This window comes from Lupinus angustifolius, chromosome LG20 (genome assembly GCF_001865875.1).
Source record: "Lupinus angustifolius cultivar Tanjil chromosome LG20, LupAngTanjil_v1.0, whole genome shotgun sequence".
Taxonomy (NCBI): Eukaryota; Viridiplantae; Streptophyta; class Magnoliopsida; order Fabales; family Fabaceae; genus Lupinus; species Lupinus angustifolius.
In genome coordinates, this window is record NC_032028.1 from 15,677,097 (window position 1) to 15,697,333 (window position 20,237).

Sequence of the window (20,237 nt, forward strand, 5' to 3'; positions counted from 1 at the left end):
TGAAAATAACAAGGTAACATTTTCTCCTTCTTAAGATTAACTACTTCAGAAGTTATCATCATTCTCATGTTTCATATACCTCGGTACAAATAACCATTTAGCAGCATGCTTATCATTACTGCATCATCTCCTAAAGTTTAACCGATTTTTACTTCTCATATATGAACTTTATTTTATACTAAACAGTGCCCTTAACTTAAGAGCATGCGTTAAGGAATACACTAAAGAAAATTTGCATGAGAAAATGGTGTACTAAATATATTGAAAAGTGTTACACTTAATTTTACCAAGACAAACTTTCAGCTTCTTGATTCCTTAACCTGAAGTTTAAAATACTATGTAGTTACTCAGGATTGAGTACTTGAGAATTATGTTGAAAAAGATCACAAATATTTTCAACATAAGGTTTACATTTTGTTTCAATAGTTTAGATAAATTGTGTTACAAAATGGAGCTTATGGTAATGTATAATATACAGTTCTAACACTAGTACCAATCATCATGTGCAACTCTTACTTGTGGCATGTTTGAAATCCAATGATACAACAAAGGATTAGTGTCAGAAAGAACATAGGTTATGGTATACAAGGGAGTGTCCTAGCAAAACAGAATGGGTTACAATAGTAAATACTAGTGTTATGTTAAAAGAAAATGCTAAGCACACCTTATTTTAAATAGAAATACTACTAAAATATGAGTTAATATTGAATTAGTAGATTTTGTGCTTTATTCAACTCTTATGATTTGATTGGTGGTCTTCTGAATTACAGGCATATGGTAATGATAGGAAAGAAGTTAGAGTTACATTGCCATGATCAATAACTTTGTCCTTTGAATTTCTTCATCAGTTCCAGAACAATCAAGATAATGAAGAATAGAAGGTTCTACAACAAAATAGATTATCTCTCTTTGTCTATTAGTTGAGATTCCTGTAATTGTATGTGAAATTCATTCCTAAGTAGCAAGCAATGATGTATCAATTAATATGTTTTTGTTTGTGATTCACCATATGGTGCTTTAATAGAAACCATACAATTTTCAATTTTTTTGTCTACTAGCAGATTGAATTATTGATACAGTTACATAACCTTTTGTAACTGGTTTTTAATTATTTAAGTAGTTGTTGATCAAGTCCTGATACATCTATAAAAAATTGCTGTAATTATTATTAGCTAGCAAATATTTAATTTTATTAGAAATGACCATTATAATATTTAATATAAAGATTCAGCACATCAAGATGAGGATAGGAGTATGTATGAAAAAACTTTAAATAAATTTAATTAGCAACAGTTTCGCTGTGGCAAAATCAACAAGTTAGCCACGGTTGTGGTGTATCAAAATCAATAGCTTAGCCACGGTCAGTATCGTAGCAGAATAAATTAGATCGTGGCTAACTAAATGTTACCACATTACGAGAAAGCGTACCAATATTACATATTAATCGTGGCTAATATTTAGCAACGCCTCCCTTTGCCATGGCAACAATAAGTGTGGCCACTCAATTTAGCTATGGTTTTTTTTGCACATTAGCCACGGTTGCAACCGTGGCTAAATGGATGTTTTGCTGTAGTGTGTATTCGGTTTGGATAGTAGGCTATATACATGTATTTTGTATACCCTAATTGTGTTGGAGTAAGAACTTGTTCTTGAGGTATTCCTTTTGAGCTTGTAATCATAATATCTAGGCGAGACTCTTATCCCATTTTTATAACAACAATATAATATTATAAAAGAATAATCATTATCATTAACATAATATTTAATGCTATTTTATGCATAGATTAATAATAATTGATAACACAACAAATTTAAAAAAAAAATAGTAACATAATTGTGACATATGGATAAAATTAGTTGTGTGAATAAAAAAAAATATTTGAGTCATTATTACTTATGGGCCCTATGCAATGCACTTGTCGCACACCCATAAGGGGTGATCCTAAATTCGGATCACATGAGGATTAAATAGAGACCCATGGGCTTGTCGTGGCGACCAACAAAATTATGGATTAGCACTGATTGACGATTTAATAAATATGATTTACAAACTTTAGTATTAATGTATTGGGTTTTGATAGTAGGCTATATATATATGTGTGTGTGTGTATTTTGTATACCCTAATTGTGTTGGAAGAAGAACTTGTGCTTGAGGTATTCCTTTAGAGCGTGTAATCATAATATCTAATAATATATTGATTGTTGCTCAACGCTTACAAGGGTGTAGGTAGAATTGGATAAACATCATAAATAAGTTTTCTCAGGTTCTTTTATATTCTTAATTCTTCGTTATTTGTTAGATTGTTTGTTCTCAATGGATTGGATCATTACACAACAATTGATATAAGAGTCATTAGTATAAGATAGATCTAAACCTATGTGCCAAATTCTAGGTGGAGAAGTTCGATCAAAATAATTACTTTGGATTGTGGTAAAAAAGTGTTAGGGACATGTTGGCTCAACAAGGTTTTTCGGAGGCATTGTGTGAGAATAAACTAGATTATATGGATTAGACTAGGATAAGTTTAAAAAGGAAGGTTATGTACTGGATATATGGTCAAGTGGAGGATCGAGCTCTAAGACAGGTGTTAGCAATGTTTCTCTCTCTATCAGAAAGTATGATCTTCTCTAAGATGAGAAGTGGTGTGTCCCCATGATGTTTCCACAACGACATGGAAAATATACCTTATTGCAAGTAGATCCACAATAGAATGTGCCCATTAGTAGGGTGTATGACACATACATTAGTATAAATTTCGGTTGTGTACACGAGAGCTAGTTGAAATAGATGTTGGGTTTAGCATGAACATCGACATAGACACAGGTGGATACAAGCATTAGAATAGCTTCAAGGTGTGGAATGGACATTGGTTGATAATGATGCAATATGTGTGGCAGTGTACTATTCGAGGTTAAGAATGATTGTTCTTTTGACCTATGATTGTTATAGTAAACAATGATTGTCACTTTAGACAATGAAGCATAGTACATTGTAGTTGATTATGTTTCCAAGAAAGTTCCATGGTTTAGTTGGGTTGAATATTTAAGAGTATGATTGTTGGTGGACCTTAGTGTGTCCACTAGTGACCAAAGTGTAAGCAATGTTTTCTATTGGATGATGGCAAAATTTGGAGAAGGGTCTTTAGTGATACCATAAAAAATACTTGAACGTTGAATGAGAAGCACGCTCTAAGGTGCAATGTGCAAGACTCACACTTAATGGTGAGAGAACTACCACATGGATGAGGAGATAATAAAGAGAGTTAGACATTAAATTATGTGGAGTTTAGTTACATTGTGACAATTAGAGTGTTGTCAAATTGGAAAGGCTAAGACATTAAATTATGTGGAGTTTAGTTACATTGTGACAATTAGAGTGTTGTCAAATATTCGCTAAAGTGAAGATTTTAATATTCGCTAAAGTGAAGATTTTGAATATGGTAGATCATACGCATTAAAGTAAAACATGGCTAGACCGCGGGAGCACCACTATCATGTTCTCTAGAAGCCCCAAGACATAAACTTCCACAGGGATCTATGGCTCGGCCGTATCGGACACCACTTTCGTGGATCAACACCAACACATAGTGATGAGAGATATATTACCCACTATTCATAAATTATTGATGATTTTTGGTGCCTGATTGACTTTGTTTGACATGATTTAGTATTTTAGACTTTATTAGACTATTATTCCTAAAATGAATTAAATTGAGATTATTTAACCTGATTAAATCTATTTTTACTTTTAGATCATTTTTAACACAAATGGCATTTTTGGCATTATAAAAGTGGAGGATATATCCTGAAGTGATGATTATATTTTTAATCATTTAGGAGTTTTTATTTGTCATTTTGTTTTAGGTTTTGGCCCATTGTTTAGGGCTCATTTTCGGTTATACTTATTTGGAGGCTTAGGGAATTTGGATGGAATTCTATTCCATCACATACATACTACATTTTTAGTTAGTTTCTTTTTCCCCCCTTTTTGTTGTGCAAGGGTTTCTTCTCCAGTTTCATTTTCTTCTTCCATTTTTAGGGAAGGCTAAGTATTTGGACTAAATTCATTTGGGAATATTTCACAACTCTTGAGGTTTTATTTCTAATGCATTTTTTATTTCTTTTCTATTGGTTCCTTCTATCCTATTTTTTATTATGGTTTGATTAATTCCATTGTTTAGAAATAGGTTTTGTAAATTGATCTTCGCTCAATTGATTAATTCAGTAGTGCATAAACACTTAGTTTATGTGAATTTGTTAGTTGTTTCATGATTTTCACTTAGTTAATTAATGAGATTGTTAATTGATTTTCGCTTAGTTAATTGATTATCAATAAAATAGGATGTCAATAGTTAGAATCTGAAATTGATCTGTTGAAATCGAGGATTGAGTTGTGAACAACCGAACCAAAGGGATTTAACTGCTTTACTATACTACGTAACTATTGTTTATGAAATTGCTTTATGTTTATATCATACAACAAAACCCCCTTGCGTGCATGCATATATGGTGTTTGAACATTTGCTTGAAAGATAATCATTGGGAAATGACCTAAGAGTCACTTCCTAGTTTTATAGTTTTAATTATTATATTATTTGCATCGAGTATTAACAGATGCATTAAGGCAAGACAATCTTGAGAAAAATATTGATTCCCTTGCCACCTTGGTCCCTCAATTAGCCATGAATCATGAAAAACTTCCACTTGCACAAGTTTGTGGCATTAGCACCTCAAATGATCATTATGTTGATGTTTGTCCTTCTCTACTAGAGCCCAAAACTGCTGATCAAACTAAGGCTTATGCTGCAAATATTTACAACACCAGACCTCAACAACAACAAAATTATGATCTATCATCAAACAAATATATTTGTGGTTGAAGAAATCATCTAAATTCAGGTGGTATGATCCTTCACAACCTCCTCTAGGAACATTTGAGAACAATGTTGGACAATTTAGACCATATGTGTCACCTTCAATCCAACAACAGAGGCAGCAACAAGTGATTACTAATCTTGCACCTCCACCTGGACCTAGTGAGCCTTCATTGGAAGAATTGGATGAGGTAGATGACAATGCAGAACATGTAGTTCCAGCAAGAAATTAGAGAATCCATTCAGAGACAAGAGCCCTTCATTCAGGATCTAACTACCTAGATGGGACAAATGGCTACTTCATTGAACACATTATAGTCTCATAATTCCGACAAGCTACTTTCCTAAACTATGGTCAACCCAACGAATGTGAGTGCCATTATCCTAAGGTCAGGCAAGCAGATTGAAGTACATACACTAGATTCTGACCTTCAGAAAGAAGATGATATAGTTGCATAAAAAAGGAAGCACCTTATTTTAGAAGAGATTGAGAACACTAGCACAAAAATTTATACAAGTCAACCTTCTTCAAGTGTTGTGGAACAACCATTTTCCATTCCTCTTCCATTTCCCCAAAATTCATTCCAAGCAAGAAGATGGAGAAGATGAAAGAGGTAGACAGTGAAATCTTGGACACATTCAGAAAGGTAGAGGTGAACATACCTCTACTTGAGGGCATCAAGCAGATTCCAAAATATGCAAAGTTTCTAAAGGAGTTGTGCACTCACAAAAGAAAGCTGAAAGACAATGAGAGGATCAGCATAGGCAGAAATGTTTCTACACTTATAGGTAAACTTGTTCATCATATTCCTAAAAAGTGTAAGAACCCAAATACATTTATTGTACCTTACATCATAGCTAAGAGAAAATTTGAATATGTCATGTTAGATCTAGAATCTTCAAGTAATATTATGCCTATGTCTATTTTTAAGTCTCTATCACTTGGATCTTTGCAATCTACGGGTGTGATTATTCAATTAGAAAATAGGAGTACAACACATTCTACTAGTTTGATAGAGGATGTATTGGTTCGTTGATCAACTTATTTTCCCTGCAATTTTCCCTACGAGTGTGGTTATTTTCCCTACTGATTTTTACGTACTTGATGAAACCATTTTTAAGTACAGCCCGAACTAAGATAGATGCCCATGCTGGAATACTTTCTATAGAATTTGGCGATAAAGTGACCCAATTTAACATTTTTGATCATATGAAGCATCCATCTGAGCTTCATTTTGTATTTCATATTGATTTGTTTGATGAGTTCACTAATGAGCATATCTATGATTTTGTTTATGATTTTGATTATCCAACATTCACAGACTCATACACTTGTCATGCGTGCACTGATTCTAAAATGTGTAGTTCTTGTATTGATGAGTTTTTGGATATTACTGTTTATTCAGATTGCTCTAACCTATACACTTGTCATGTATACACTGATTCTGAAATGTGTACTTCTTGTATTAATGAGTTTCTGGATATTATTGTTGATTCAAATGTTATAGAGTCAGATTGCACTAACCCAATTGCTGCAAGTTGATAAATCTAAATCTATGTCTGTTAGTTTATTTCTATCTGTTTTGCAGACACCTGATTGGACAGTCCCTTTTGAGTTGATGTGTGATGCTTCTAATTATGCATTAGGGGTTGTTCTTTCTCAAAAAGTTGACAAACTAAATAGGGAGTTTGATTTCCTCCCTCCATAAATTAGAGAGTTTTCTTAGTTTTCTTTCTCTCCTTTACTTTTATTGCACTTGTCCAATTCTATTGGTTGATATGTATGTCTAGATCTCTTGATTGTGCTACACTGGTAAATGTGTAGTTTAAGTGTGGGGAGGAGATTAATGTAACTTGTAGTTCATAGGTTTATGTGTATGCATGATTTTCTTTTATTTTTAGGTTTTGCTTAGATTTTGGGCATTTTCTCTCATGTTTTCTCTCATGTTTTCTTTCATTAAGTCATGATATCTTGTGGTTTGAATCCATGCATTCATGTGTACCAAGTTTCTTTTGAGAATTGGGAAGTTGAAGCAATTCTGATAGACTTGTCCCTTGTGAGAATTTGAGCCTTAAATGTGGATGGATTGGTATATGTCATCTAATTTTCTTCATGTGTGATTGCATTGTTGATTACTTGCACTCTAGAACTTGACTTGTTTCTTGTTGATACTTGATATTCACATGATCATATGGAAGTGATTTAGGCATTTCTTTTGAATAAGCCACTTAACCATATACGTTTGCCTTGAATGAATTTATCCCTTCATAGCCCCTTGGAGCCTTTTTTTTATCTCCTTCCTTGTTATTTAGCTCATTACAAGCTTATAAGTGAAAAACCATGATTGTCCTAACCTTAGAGAATTTTGGAGCTTTAGAATTGTTTTAGGAATGGGTATTAAGTAAGTAAGGGTGCATTGATCTTCATTTCGTGTGAATTATTAGTTATGTCCTATTGGTTGATACATTTGTGTACATAAGTGTGGCCTTGCCATTAAAAAACGAAAAATAAATACAACAAAAAGAGAAACAAAAGTGAATAAAAGGTGAGATAAACAGGAATGGAATTAGAGGTTCAATTGCTTATACTTAATTTGGAGTTGATTTTTAATTACTTTTTATTTATTCCCCATTGATCCTCTATTCCCTTAGGTTTTTAACCACATATTCCAAATTTTATCCTACCTTGTCTTTGGCCCCATTACAACCTTGAAAAGTTCTTTTGATCTTTATGTGCATGTGTTTATGATGTTGAAGTTAGAGGCTTGTCAAGTTTATGGTTGTGTTTACTTTCATGAAATGGCTTGAGTGTAAACACTTTAGATAGCATATATTGTGAGGTTCTATCATCGTTGTGACTCGCATCTTGATTCAATTGGTTTCTTTGCATGCTTGAATTGATTGGATGATGTTCATGGACATCTTAATTCTTTGATTCTTTAACTCTTTGTGTATTTGATTTTGCCTATTTCTTTGCATTTCCTAGATTTCATTGTGAAGTATTTGACTTTTTTAGGTGTTGCATTTCCTAGTTTTTGTGACTTTCTTACATGACTACTTTAGTGCATATTGGTTAGTATAACATTATTTCTTGATTTTCCCCAGGAGTACAAAAGGTTAAGAGTGAGGGTGTTTGATGAGACATATATTATCCATAACCTTATTTTATCATTGTTGATGATTATTGGTGCCTAATTAACTTTGTTTGACATGATTTAGTATTTTAGATTTTATTAGACTATTATTCCTAAAATCAGTTAATTTGATATTATTTAGCCTGATTAAATATATTATTATTTTCATGTCATATTTAGCACCAAGGGCGTTATGGGTATTATAGAAGTGGGTGATATGTGCTAAAGTGAAGATTATATTTTTAATTTATGAGTTTTTATTTGTAATTTCATTTTAGGTTTTGGACTCATTGTTTATGGTCCATTGTTAGTTTTACTTATTTGGAGGCTTAGGTAATTCATATGGCATTCTATTCCATCACTTACACATTAATTTTTAGTTAGTTTTGTTTTCCCCTTTTTTTTGTGCTAGGATTTCTTCTTTAGTTTCGTTTTCTTCTTCTATTTTTATGGAAAGCTAAATTTTTGAACTAAATTCATTTGGGAATATTTCACAACTCTTCAGGTTTTGTTCCTAATGCATTTTTAATTTCTTTTCTATTGGTTTCTTCTATCCTATTTCTGATGATGGTTTGCTTAATTCCATTGCTTAGAAATAAGTTTGGTAAATTGATCTTTGCTTAGTTGATTAATTCTATAGTGCATGAACACTTAATTTGTGTGAATTTGTTAATTATTCCATGATTTTCGCTTAGATAATTAATGGGATTGTGAATTGATTTTCACTTAGTTAATTGATTCTAACAAATTAGAAAGTCAATAGTTAGAATCTCAAATTGATCTTTTGAAATCGAGGATTAAGTTGTGAACAACCGAACCAAAGGGTTTTAACCGCTTTACTATACTACTTAATTAATGTTTTTGAAATTGCTCTATGTTCATACCATACAACAAAAAACCCCTTGTGTGCGTGCGTATAAAGTATTTGAACCTTTGCTTGAGATATAATCATTAGGAAACAATCTAGGAGTCATTTCCTAATACTATAGTTTTAATTGTTATATTATTTGTTCACACAGTTTCTAAATAAATCTTGTTTATGTCTTGTGTCTTAGTTGTAGATTGTGTATACTCTAATTGTGTGCTTGCATAAGGCCTTGTGCTTGAGGCATTTGACTATTATTTGTAATCCTAATTTTTATTGATATATTATTAATTATTCAATGTTTCAAGTGACATAGACACAATTGGTTAAACATCATTAATAAAATATTTTGAGCTCTTCTTTATCACTTATTCTTCATTCCCATTGTTTGTTTCAAATATTGCATAACAATTGGACTACAACATTATCCTTTTCACACTCACCTAAATTTCTACAATAGATATGAAGAAAGAAGGGTGTGCAGAAATTGAGTAACTCATTTTTTAGCATTGACTCCACAGTTACTTTAATTCGTCTTGTTTTCTATCCCCATTTTGGACCACCACGAAAATGACAATCCATTTCTGTTCTATCTTCATACTGAGATAAATGGTGCCACCATGCCTAAGAAGGAAGGACACCAGAAATTTGGTGGAGTGTGTATCTATTCAGAGTATTGAATTTGGGGAAGCTCTTGAATACTATTAGAAATTTGGCGGAATATGGATCCACATAGAAATTGAATCAATAATGGGTCAATTGTAGTTTCAATTTTCTGGCTTCTTTTTAGCCTATTTACATGTATAATGTATTCCAATCAAATACTTTGGAAAAATATTCATAATTGTATTTTGTAAGCTTTTTTATTTATTCCTTTCTTTATTTTTAATGTTACTATAGATAAAAATACAAGAATAATTAGATAAACATTGATGCTTTATTATTGATGCTTTATTATATTTAAAATGAGTCATATTAACTTCAAAATATTATTTCTAACTTTATTGTTTATATTAATCTTAAACTAATTATATATTTAATGTTTTAATATATTATGTTTTGTTATATAGGTTTAAATATTTCGAAATTTATACCAATGAGATGTTGGTCTAGTAGTATAATGTTTCATTCGATGGATATGTAAGTATAATATTATATCAAAGATTAAAGGTGAGAGAGTCAAAAAATGATTTATTTATTACTATGTGAGAGGATTTACAAAAAAAACACAATAATTACTACATCTTTTTGTATGGTATTTGTGATCCTTATTGTATTTTTACTTTAAATGAAAATGATAGCATGGTCTTATAACATGAAGAATGAAGAGGGCACATGGATGTATAGTTGATGTCATTGTTATGTGAAGTTATACAAAAAGATGGTAAATGGTAGGGCCCATCTAAGGTGCTCTATGGTGTGTACTATTTGAAGAGTCTCCACGTGACTCAAACCATAGTGAGCAGCTTTTGCAAAAGCTATTTTGGCTCTTTCCACATGAAATCATTTAGTAAATACTACTTATAAATTACTTTTTTTTAGTTTTTATATAAAGATAATATTAAACTATAATATTGAAACATTTTGTTTTGATATAAAAATTAATATTAAAAATAATGATGTATCAATCGAGATTAAAGTGAAATTAATGTGTGATAATTTTTCAGTGCCAGTAATTTAACATTAGGCGTTAACCATACTTATCAACCTAAGGGAGAAAAATAGCCAACCATAGATACTTGCAAAAGCATAAATTTAGGTTGATTTATGCATTTTCTCCCTTAATTTATTCCCTTCTTCCACCTTCTTAGTTTCACATACTTGCTAAATTTCTTTTACTTTGATTTCTATCTTGCTACCTCTTATTCTCCAAAATGAAGCATAAAATTGTGTTGCTTTTCTTTGTTCTCCTTATTCTTTCATCTTTCTTAGCTTCAGCTCGTGATCTCCTTGTACCATCACAAGGTACAAAACAAGGTAACATATTATTACAATTTCTAGTCTATATATATCTGCTTTCTTGGTATTTGTTGTTTCGTTCACTTTCCTTTCTCAGTCAGCTATTTTCTGAGTTTGGAACAACTTCATATGTAGGTGAAAAAGTACAGAAGGTCAGTGATAACATTCTTGGTCACGCATATGCAGCAGATTTAAGAGATGATATGGACGAGGTAAGAATTTATCCCTTTTGTTTGTAGGTAATGGCACATGGTTTTAAATTACACTTCATTTGTAATGGATTTAATGGTAATTGTAGTTGCGATGACCATTTTGGTCAAATTGTGATCACTTTTATCCGTATTTGTTTATAATTCCGATAAACTGTTTGCAACCGTAATTTAAAACTTTATTTATAGGTATTGTGGGCTGAATGGTTGACACATGTCAATATGGTTTGCAATTGCAGCCCTAATGTGGTTGAAATAGCAGTCTCAACAAAGATGTTGCAACCATGTCACCTGATATAGTCACATGATATTGTTGTACTATTATGATTTTGGTTGTCTTTTTTCTTGTATTATTAAGGGTATTTTTTACCTTTTTGGATAAAGAATTAACCATTTTTTGGGTTCATGGCTGTCACTCCTAGCAAGTGTTATCTCAGACATCGAATCATATATCTTTTGACCTTATATCACTAGACCAATGTCTTATTGGTTATTTTGGTTGTCTTTGCAATCATATTTTCTCCGTTTGATTGTGAGCACTATGCTAGAATAGCATAACAACTGCGCTTAAAATTGTCAGTTAATAGTGCTTTTGTGACGCTTTCTATGTGAGTGGAGTAGTACATAAGTTTATATTCAACAGCGGTTTTTGTAGCGCTGTAGTGTATAAAGTAGACATTTAACCGCGCTCACTAAAGCAAGCATTGTTAAATGTCTACTTCTAAATAAGACAATATCTCTCCTAGACATTCTATCAAACACATGACAAGCATGTCCAACTCCACCACATTTACAATAGATTTGTTAAATCACCAACGACTTTAACTACATTCAACCTTAACATATTCCAATATTATAAAATAACATATGAGTAATGAGATCTTATAGAAATTGTTCATTATTTCTCCTCCAATGTTCACCATAGCCAAAAACCTATAACACCATAGCTGCATAACTTCACAACAAATAAAGATTGCACTATTAGTGAAAAGAAAAAGAAATGAGTTAAAATAAGATAACGATTTACCTTATGTTTGAAAAGAAAAACAAAAAATCGATAACTTCACTATAGCTGCATAACTTCACAACAAATAAAGATCACACTATTAGTGAAGAGAGAGATAAATGAACTAAAATAAGATAATGGTTTATCTTATGCTTGAAGAGAAAAACCAAAAATCGATAACTTGCTTGCTTAGAAAAACTAAAAACAAAAGAGGAAAAAAAGTAAGATATGGAGAAGAAGAAAAGTAAGAGAAATAATAAACTGAGTGATATATATTATATTGTAAGGTTTTGTTTTTGAATTTGAAAAAATTTCCGCTCACTAAAACAAGCGTCAAAGGTATAACCTTCAACGGCGCTGGCTTCAATAAGTGCGGTTAAATATAACACATTTAATAGCGATTTCTTCAATGAGCAATGTTAAAGATAACACATTTAAGGATGCTTATTAAAGAAGTGTTGTTAAATATATGAAGTATGACATTTAACAGCGCTTACTTCGATAAACGCGGTTAAAGATAACACCTTTAACAATGTTGTCTTCAATAAGTGTTTTCGCCTTATATTTAACAACGTTTAACATATAAGTGTATTTAAATAAGTGTTGTTAAATATCAATTCTGACGTAGTAGAGGGTAATAAATGTCAAGTTATCTTAACTATAATTTAAAATCATGAATGCTCCTTTTCATGTACACGTAAGTAACATGAAATTATTTACTTTGAATTCCTTATTTATTTTATCTTTGATTTTCCCCCTAATTAGATGCAATTTCATACAGCTAACAGATTCAAAGAAGTGCAATGAGAATGATGAAGAATGCTTGACTAGAAGGATGATTGCAGAGGCCCACTTGGATTACATCTACACCGAACATCATAATCCTTGAATCATTTTAATTTGCTCCTTAGTTAAAGCATGAATCTATATATCAATGAAACTACAATAAGTCTGAGATATAAAATAAAGCTATGTCCATGTTCTGTGTTTCCAATGTTCAAATTGTGACTTTTGTTAAATATGAACAAGGCAACTATCAGTTACTACATCAGCTACAGAGAGATGTTGAATTCATCACATGAATAGGGTCTTAAAGATTTATGTGAATGTGTAGAGTGGAACAACATCTTCTATCCCATAAAACATGGCACTTCATGTATTACTTGACATGAATGATCAGAAAAACATTTAATTGTTAAACGTCTCCGAGGTTAACAAAACAATAGGTTTGCGTTGCTTCAAATTTTGTGTCGTGAAAACTATGGATAGATGTTCAACTCGGCCGGAGTTAATGATTTAGAATGCACTTTATATATAATTATATATACTCGAGGCCCATTATCAGTCATGTGTTTTTTACATTAAAAAATACCTAGCAATTCCTAACCTTGTCATTTTGATGTTACAACTTAGGAGAGTAATCAAGAGTAAACACCTATTTGGAATTTCATGATTTTTCTATGTATATCAAAATAGTTTATAATAAATTTAAATTATCATTTCAATTCTTAATTTTTAAACCATTATTGACCTTTTTCCCACCACCAACCTGCGTTTTTAAACGATAACAAAATGGGCAATGTGACACGTTTCTGTACATGTGGACATATGTGGATTTATGCTCGGTCACCAAGACAATGTCATTTCGGTCATAATTGAGTTTTATAAATTAAATGCACAAAAAGATTTTGTTTTGTGTCATCTTCTTCCCTCCTCACCAGGTCCAAAAAACATTCATTTAGTCGCTCAAGAATTTTGTAAGTATCATATTAGCCACTAATTCATCTATTCTCCATTTTTGAAACACACTAACAAAATAGTAAGGTCAAATTTGAAAACAATTCATTTATCTTTTATCAACACAAGGAGGACATTAGTATAGAAAGGATTCCAAAATTGAGTATCGAGGGAAATTCAGTATAGTAACAACTTTATTAAAGTATATATAGCGAATAATAATTTCTTCAACTTATAAGAATCTATGTGGAGCTGGAAAATGTTCTCATAAAATTATGAGCAAAAGCAAGTCAACTAAGCTCCATTGTGACCAAAATAGGAGTACAAGAGTGTCTAAAATATATTACATATTTTGCTTAATAATAAGCAAACAACAATAAATAGAAGTAGAAAAAACCAAAAAAATAGCTACTATGATTGTCTGATTTCTCCCGCCATAGATGACTTCTCACTGATCCAGCCGTTCAAAATGAAGTACCAGGAGCTTTGAAACTAATGTTCAAATTTCTCCCTGATCCAACGGTAAACGAAGACATAATAACGAATCTACCACAACTACTCTAAGTTCTAGTGTGATTGATTTCTCTTCTTTCTTACTTTTCTATTGCCTCTTTTCCCTAAATTGAATGCACTCTCTTACTCTAATATAACCCTTATCCACTAGGTTAAGTGGTGAAAGTGAGCTTAAAACAATTGGGTCTTTCTACATATAGGAAGGGAGCCCAAAACCCAACAAATCTCAACCTCAAAATTGTATGGAGATGACCGCCAAATTGGCGATCTCACAACAAGTTTTAAATTAAACTACAATATTAGTAAAGCCTTAGTCATCATATTATCACCATTATCATATGTATGAACCTTGACCAATTCTAACAACCTAACATCCAAAGCATCATATATCCAATGATACCTCGCATCAATATGTTTGGACCTAGAATGAAAAGTTGAATAATTCCCAAGACGAATTACACGTTGTCTATCACAAAATAGTAAATATTTGTCATTGACAAAATGAAGCTCCTACAATAGTTTTTTCACCCAAAGCAACTCCTCGCATACTTTTGTATTAACAATAAACTCTGCCTTGATAGTGGACAATACAATACACTTCTATAATATAGATTGTCAAGCCACAACTCCCCCTGTAAACTTAATCAAGTAGCTTGAGGTAGACTTTCTTGAATCAATATCTCCAACAATATCAAAATCAGTATAGCTCACAAGAGTAATTTTATCACTTCCAAAGCAAAGTCTCAAACTATAAATACCATAAAGGTACCATAAAATCCATGAAGGTACCATAAAATCCATTTCTCAACATTGCAATGCTCTCTACCTAAATTTGACAGAACTCTATTAATTGCATGAATAGCATGTACAATATCTAGTCTTGTACAAACCATTGTATATATCAAATTGCCCACAAAAGATACATAAGGAACCCATTGCATATCTAATTTTTTAGCTTCATTTGAAAAACTCTATTTAGAATTCAATTTAAAATGAGTAGCAAGAGCAGTGTTTACCTTCTTAGCATTTTCCATATGGAACTTTTGTAACACTTTTTTAAGATAGTGTTCCTGTGACAGTCAATGTTTCTTTTCTTGCCCATCTCACATGATTCTTAAACCAAGAATCTACTTAACATCTCTCATGTCTTTCATAGGAAATGATTCACCTAATTGCTTCTTTAACATGTCAATCATGGAAACATTTTCCCCAATAATAAACATGTTGTCAACATAAATAACAGGATAATGAAATCACCATCAACAAATTTTTTCATGAAGATACAATGGTTAGAAGTAGTCTTTTTGTAGCCTCGCTCACACATACCAAGCTCAAACTTCTTGTACCATTGTCACAGAACTTACTTCAAATCACATAGGCTCTTTCTTAGCCTATACAGGCAATCATCCTTGCCGTCAACAAGAAAACATTCAGGTTGCTTCATGTAAATATCTTCCTCCAAGTCACCATAAAAGAAAGTAGTTTTCACATATATTTGTGTTACCTTCAAATCAAGAGTATCATCCAAATCCAATACGATTGTAATGGATGATATTTTCACTATGAGAGAAAAATCTCACTGAAATCAACATTTTTTCTCTGTCTGAAACCATTAATATGACTTTATACCCTAAAGATGTGAAATTACTTTCTTGCTTCACCCTCTATATCCATATGGTTTCCAAAACCTTCTAACCTTTTGTTAACTTCATCAAATCAATAGTATGATTAGTATACAAAGATTTCAAAGATAAAAACTAGACAATCTTTATTTGGTTATTTTTAATAAAGAAAAAACCTAGTGGTAATTAATAATGGTAAATCAAACAGCACTCCATATGCTTGTTTACCTCTACCAAACATACTCTCATACTTTACTATTTAAAAATAGGCTAATAAACCACCACGGACAAACTTTGATAAATATAAAATAACTATACAGATCAACAACAAAAAAGAAACATTTATAATATAAAATTAAACAAATCATATTAGATTATAAATTTATCTTTTAACACATTAAATTAGTCCAATAAGAATACCCACAAACATAAGAAGCATAGAGAGACATAATAATGTTAGCTAAGAGTAACCACAATAATTATTTTTAAGGTTATTTTTAATGAAACAATAATATTTTTATCTTATTCTCGACTGTGTTATTCTTATTTTTTATTCTTAACCAAGGGAAAATGAGAAGAGATAAATATTATGGAAAAAAGGTAAATATTATAAAACCCAAATAAAAATAATATTTATTATTATGAAAAAAATAATATTATAATAAATTATAAAATAATGTATGAAATCTAAATTTTTTTTAATAATTGAAGATAATATAATAAAGTTGAATTGTTATTTTGCGGGCCAGCCACAATGCCTAATAAGAAACATAGGAAAATAAATAAAACCACGCCATCGATAAAACTACACAAAACCCTAACCTAAACTAAAACCCACTGAGCAGCAGCCACATTCTCATACCCTCTTTCTCCTCTCTCCCTTTCAATTTCCAACTCTCAACCATGTTGGAAATTAAAACCGCCAAGACTCGCAGAGGAAAACGTGAGCTTGAGAAACGTGCTCCCAAACTCGTAAGTATATAAAAAAAGGTGGCGCAGGGCACGAGACTCTCACTTACCTTACGGAATTAGAACCTGTGACAACAGTTTCATAAATTGTAATTTAATGTTACTGATTGTGATTTGCAGGTTGAGTCAGGGAAGAAGACGCTTATACTGCACGGGACGAAGACTAGCGGCGTGTTGAATGCTGTTTTGACTCAGATATTTCAACTGAAGAAGGAGAGTGCTGTCAAATACAGCCGCAAAAATGAGAACATTAAGCCATTTGAAAGTGGAGGTGAAACTTCTCTTGAGTTCTTTTCTCTCAAGACGGATTGCAGCATCTTTGTGGTGAGTGATCTTTGATTAATTTAGAACCCTAAGATGTTTTGCCATTTTCTTTTTTGGTTTATGATAGGTGTAGGATAATGTAATGATATGTTTTATGAAAGGAGGATCCTATTGACACCAGTAGATGCTTATTTATAATTCTTACTAATCAAAATATTAGATTTTAATTTAGTTATGGAGTGCAGATAGCCGGATAACCATTTAGGCTATGTTTGGGAGTTATGAGGGAAGGGGAATAGGAAGGAGGGGGAAGGGGAAGGGAAGGAAAGACAAATCGAGCAAAACCTCTCCCTTGTTTGAGACTATGAAATTTAGATGGGAGGAGATTGAAGTAATGATAATGCAAGAATACTGTTTTACCATTCCTTCACAAATCTAATTAACAATGGAAAATGAACATAATGTAATTAATTTTTTTTACTAAAGGCATTTACTTACTTTGATATGTTTGTCTCCCAAATTAGGGAACCATGAAAAATGAGCATTTGAAGGGTTTTAGAGGGCTCCAGAAAACCTTCAAAATCTCTCCCTCTCTTTCCCTCAACTCCCAAACAAGGGAGACTATGTTCATAATCTTCCCCTCCCTTTCCCTCCAAAACAAGACTTCCTAACATAGCCTTAGGGTCGGTTGCGAGTTTGATTTTGGAGGGTAAGGAAGGGAAAGAGAAATCTTCAGAGCCATGAAAGTCTTTGTGAGATGACTCAACATTCCTTTTCCTTTCCTTCCAAAACTCAACTTGCAAATGGACTTTTATGAGTGTCAATAGCAACACTCTTTTATGAACTACTTAGGATTAGGATTTCGAGAATCCTTTTGCAATTCATGGGATTTTTTACATCATTGATGTCATCTTTTATATATGGAGTTTTTTGTGGTAATTGTATGGCGATTGAAGTTCTTGGTTTCCTTTGTGCTTCTGCTGAACATTCTTTTCTCCAAAACAGAATTGATTAAAATTTTACTGTTAAATTTAAGCCCCAAAATCGGTGCTACTTATAAGAATTTTGACATGTCCTTGCTCGTGCTAAAGAATGAAATTTAGTCACCTTGACCTGTTCACCATCTTTAAGTATTTTTGTTCTCATGGTTTAGAATTTGAGCCAGTGTATATTTCTTATGCTATTTGAACTTGGTGATATTTGGTACGAAAGACATTTTAGTTTCATAGAGCATCAAGGGCTACTTCATTTGTCTTCAGGTTGTGTTAGTTTAACTAGTATTTCGTGATGCAAGGCCCATTTTGTCGAATCCTAGTAATAGATGTTTCTATATGATAGCTGTTGACATCTTAAAATATGCTTCGCTCCATCTTCCTCTTCAAGTTCATTTAGTTCTTTATTTCAAACATTATAAGAGTTACAAACATTAGATGCACAGCAATTTCTCAATGGTTTTTGCTGCTTGTGTTATGCAGTATGGATCTCACTCAAAGAAGCGACCTGACAACCTTGTTATAGGGAGAACATATGATCACCATATCTATGATCTAGTAGAAGTTGGGGTTGAAAATTTTAAACCCATGGAGTCATTTACTTATGATAAAAAAATAACTCCAAAGGAAGGGTCAAAGCCTTTAATTGCTTTTATAGGGGAAGGATTTGAAAATGTGGAAGAACTAAAACATTTGAAGGAAGTTTTGCTTGATCTTCTTCGTGGAGAGGTGAATTTTTTCTTCCCTTAGTTTATAGATATATTTGTCAACTGGAGCCGAATGATGGACTCAATCAATGCAGGTTGTGGAGAATTTAAATCTTGCTGGGGTGGACCGTGCATATGTATGTTCTGCTGTATCTCCAAACAGGGTGTTTTTTACACACTGTGCATTGCGGCTGAAAAAGTCAGGTACCATTGTGCCCAGAATGGAATTGGTAGAAATTGGCCCTTCCATGGATCTGGTAATTCGTCGGCATCGTCTTCCTAATGATGGTTTGAGGAAGGAAGCCATGAAAACTTCAAGGGAGAAGCCGAAGAAAAAGGTTAGCAGAATTTCTAAATCTCTACTTTATATAGTAATGTAAAATGAAGTTTTATATCTAAATTTTTACTTGTTCTGATGCTCACAGGAGAAGAATGTTAAGAAGGATGTGTTACAAGGAAAGATTGGAAATATTTATGTTCCAGATCAGAAGGTAAGAAAGACTAATTTTGTTCATTGTATCAACTGTTTGAGTTCATTTCTATCATTAGAAGTACATGGACTGTGCATGTTACTTTTCTTTTTCAGTTCACTTTTAGGATACCTAACCAATTTATCAATTTATGATTGTTTAGATTGGAGAAATGGCTTTGCCAAATAAATCAAAGGGAGTGAAGAGAGAGCGCCGAGAAGCCAAGCGGAAAAACCATGGTGATGAACATGCCAAAAGGAGGAAGGAAGATGCTTGAATCTTGATATATTCTAAATTACATATGTTCTCTCCCCCAAGTTTTTGGTTATGAAGTGATCCATTGTAAGATCAAATCGTATTAAACTGCATGCTTTCTTAGGGGTCGGGAATTTTCTAGATTTTCACCTATCTGGGGGAATTTTGTCACCATTCTATTTAGTCACTGTAATTTCTTTCCCTTCAAATATTGCCACACTTAAATTACTTTTATATAGAGACTTCCTGGAAGACCCTGAGTGATAGACTTGTTTTCCTTTCTGTATGTATTCATTATGATCATTACCTTGAACCCAAGTCTGTTAAAAGTTTCAAAGCATTTTATGATGTCTAAACAGAGTAAGATACATGTGTTTAGAGAAGCATTTAACTTAGACAAAGTGAGAATGTAAACTCAGTGTGTGATCTAATTCTTCTGTGCTTATTCTTCATATTAATCCTTACCCCTATAAAAGAAGCTAGAAAGCTAATTCAATTTTACTTGTTCCAGAACAGAAGAAATGGATTTAATGACTTGACCATTTTCTTTCCTCAAATCTATTAATTCAACTCTTTTTGCCCTAAAATTTCAATAAAAGGAATCAAATATCAGGTGAGGCACTTGATCAAAAGTTCAAAACAATCTGGTGAGCCTTCATTA

General features: G+C 32.2%; 2 protein-coding genes across 3 annotated transcripts; both read left to right on the forward strand.

Annotated features, from left to right (window-relative positions):
• LOC109335289 (putative phytosulfokines 6) lies at positions 10,539-13,148 on the forward strand. The gene is made up of 3 exons (XM_019571419.1): positions 10,539-10,850; positions 10,968-11,044; positions 12,829-13,148. Exons 1-3 carry the CDS (start codon positions 10,748-10,750, stop codon positions 12,934-12,936), a joined length of 288 nt encoding a protein of 95 aa, XP_019426964.1. The 5' UTR covers positions 10,539-10,747; the 3' UTR covers positions 12,937-13,148.
• Positions 16,744-19,810, forward strand: LOC109336770 (ribosome production factor 2 homolog). 2 transcript variants are annotated; one of them, XM_019573579.1, is made up of 7 exons: positions 16,744-16,891; positions 17,009-17,212; positions 18,628-18,873; positions 18,947-19,189; positions 19,277-19,342; positions 19,485-19,624; positions 19,655-19,810. In XM_019573579.1, exons 1-6 carry the CDS (start codon positions 16,823-16,825, stop codon positions 19,596-19,598), a joined length of 942 nt encoding a protein of 313 aa, XP_019429124.1. In that variant the 5' UTR covers positions 16,744-16,822; the 3' UTR covers positions 19,599-19,624; positions 19,655-19,810. The 2 variants fall into 2 exon arrangements, with proteins under 2 accessions (XP_019429124.1, XP_019429123.1); XM_019573578.1 differs by having other exon boundaries at positions 19,485-19,810.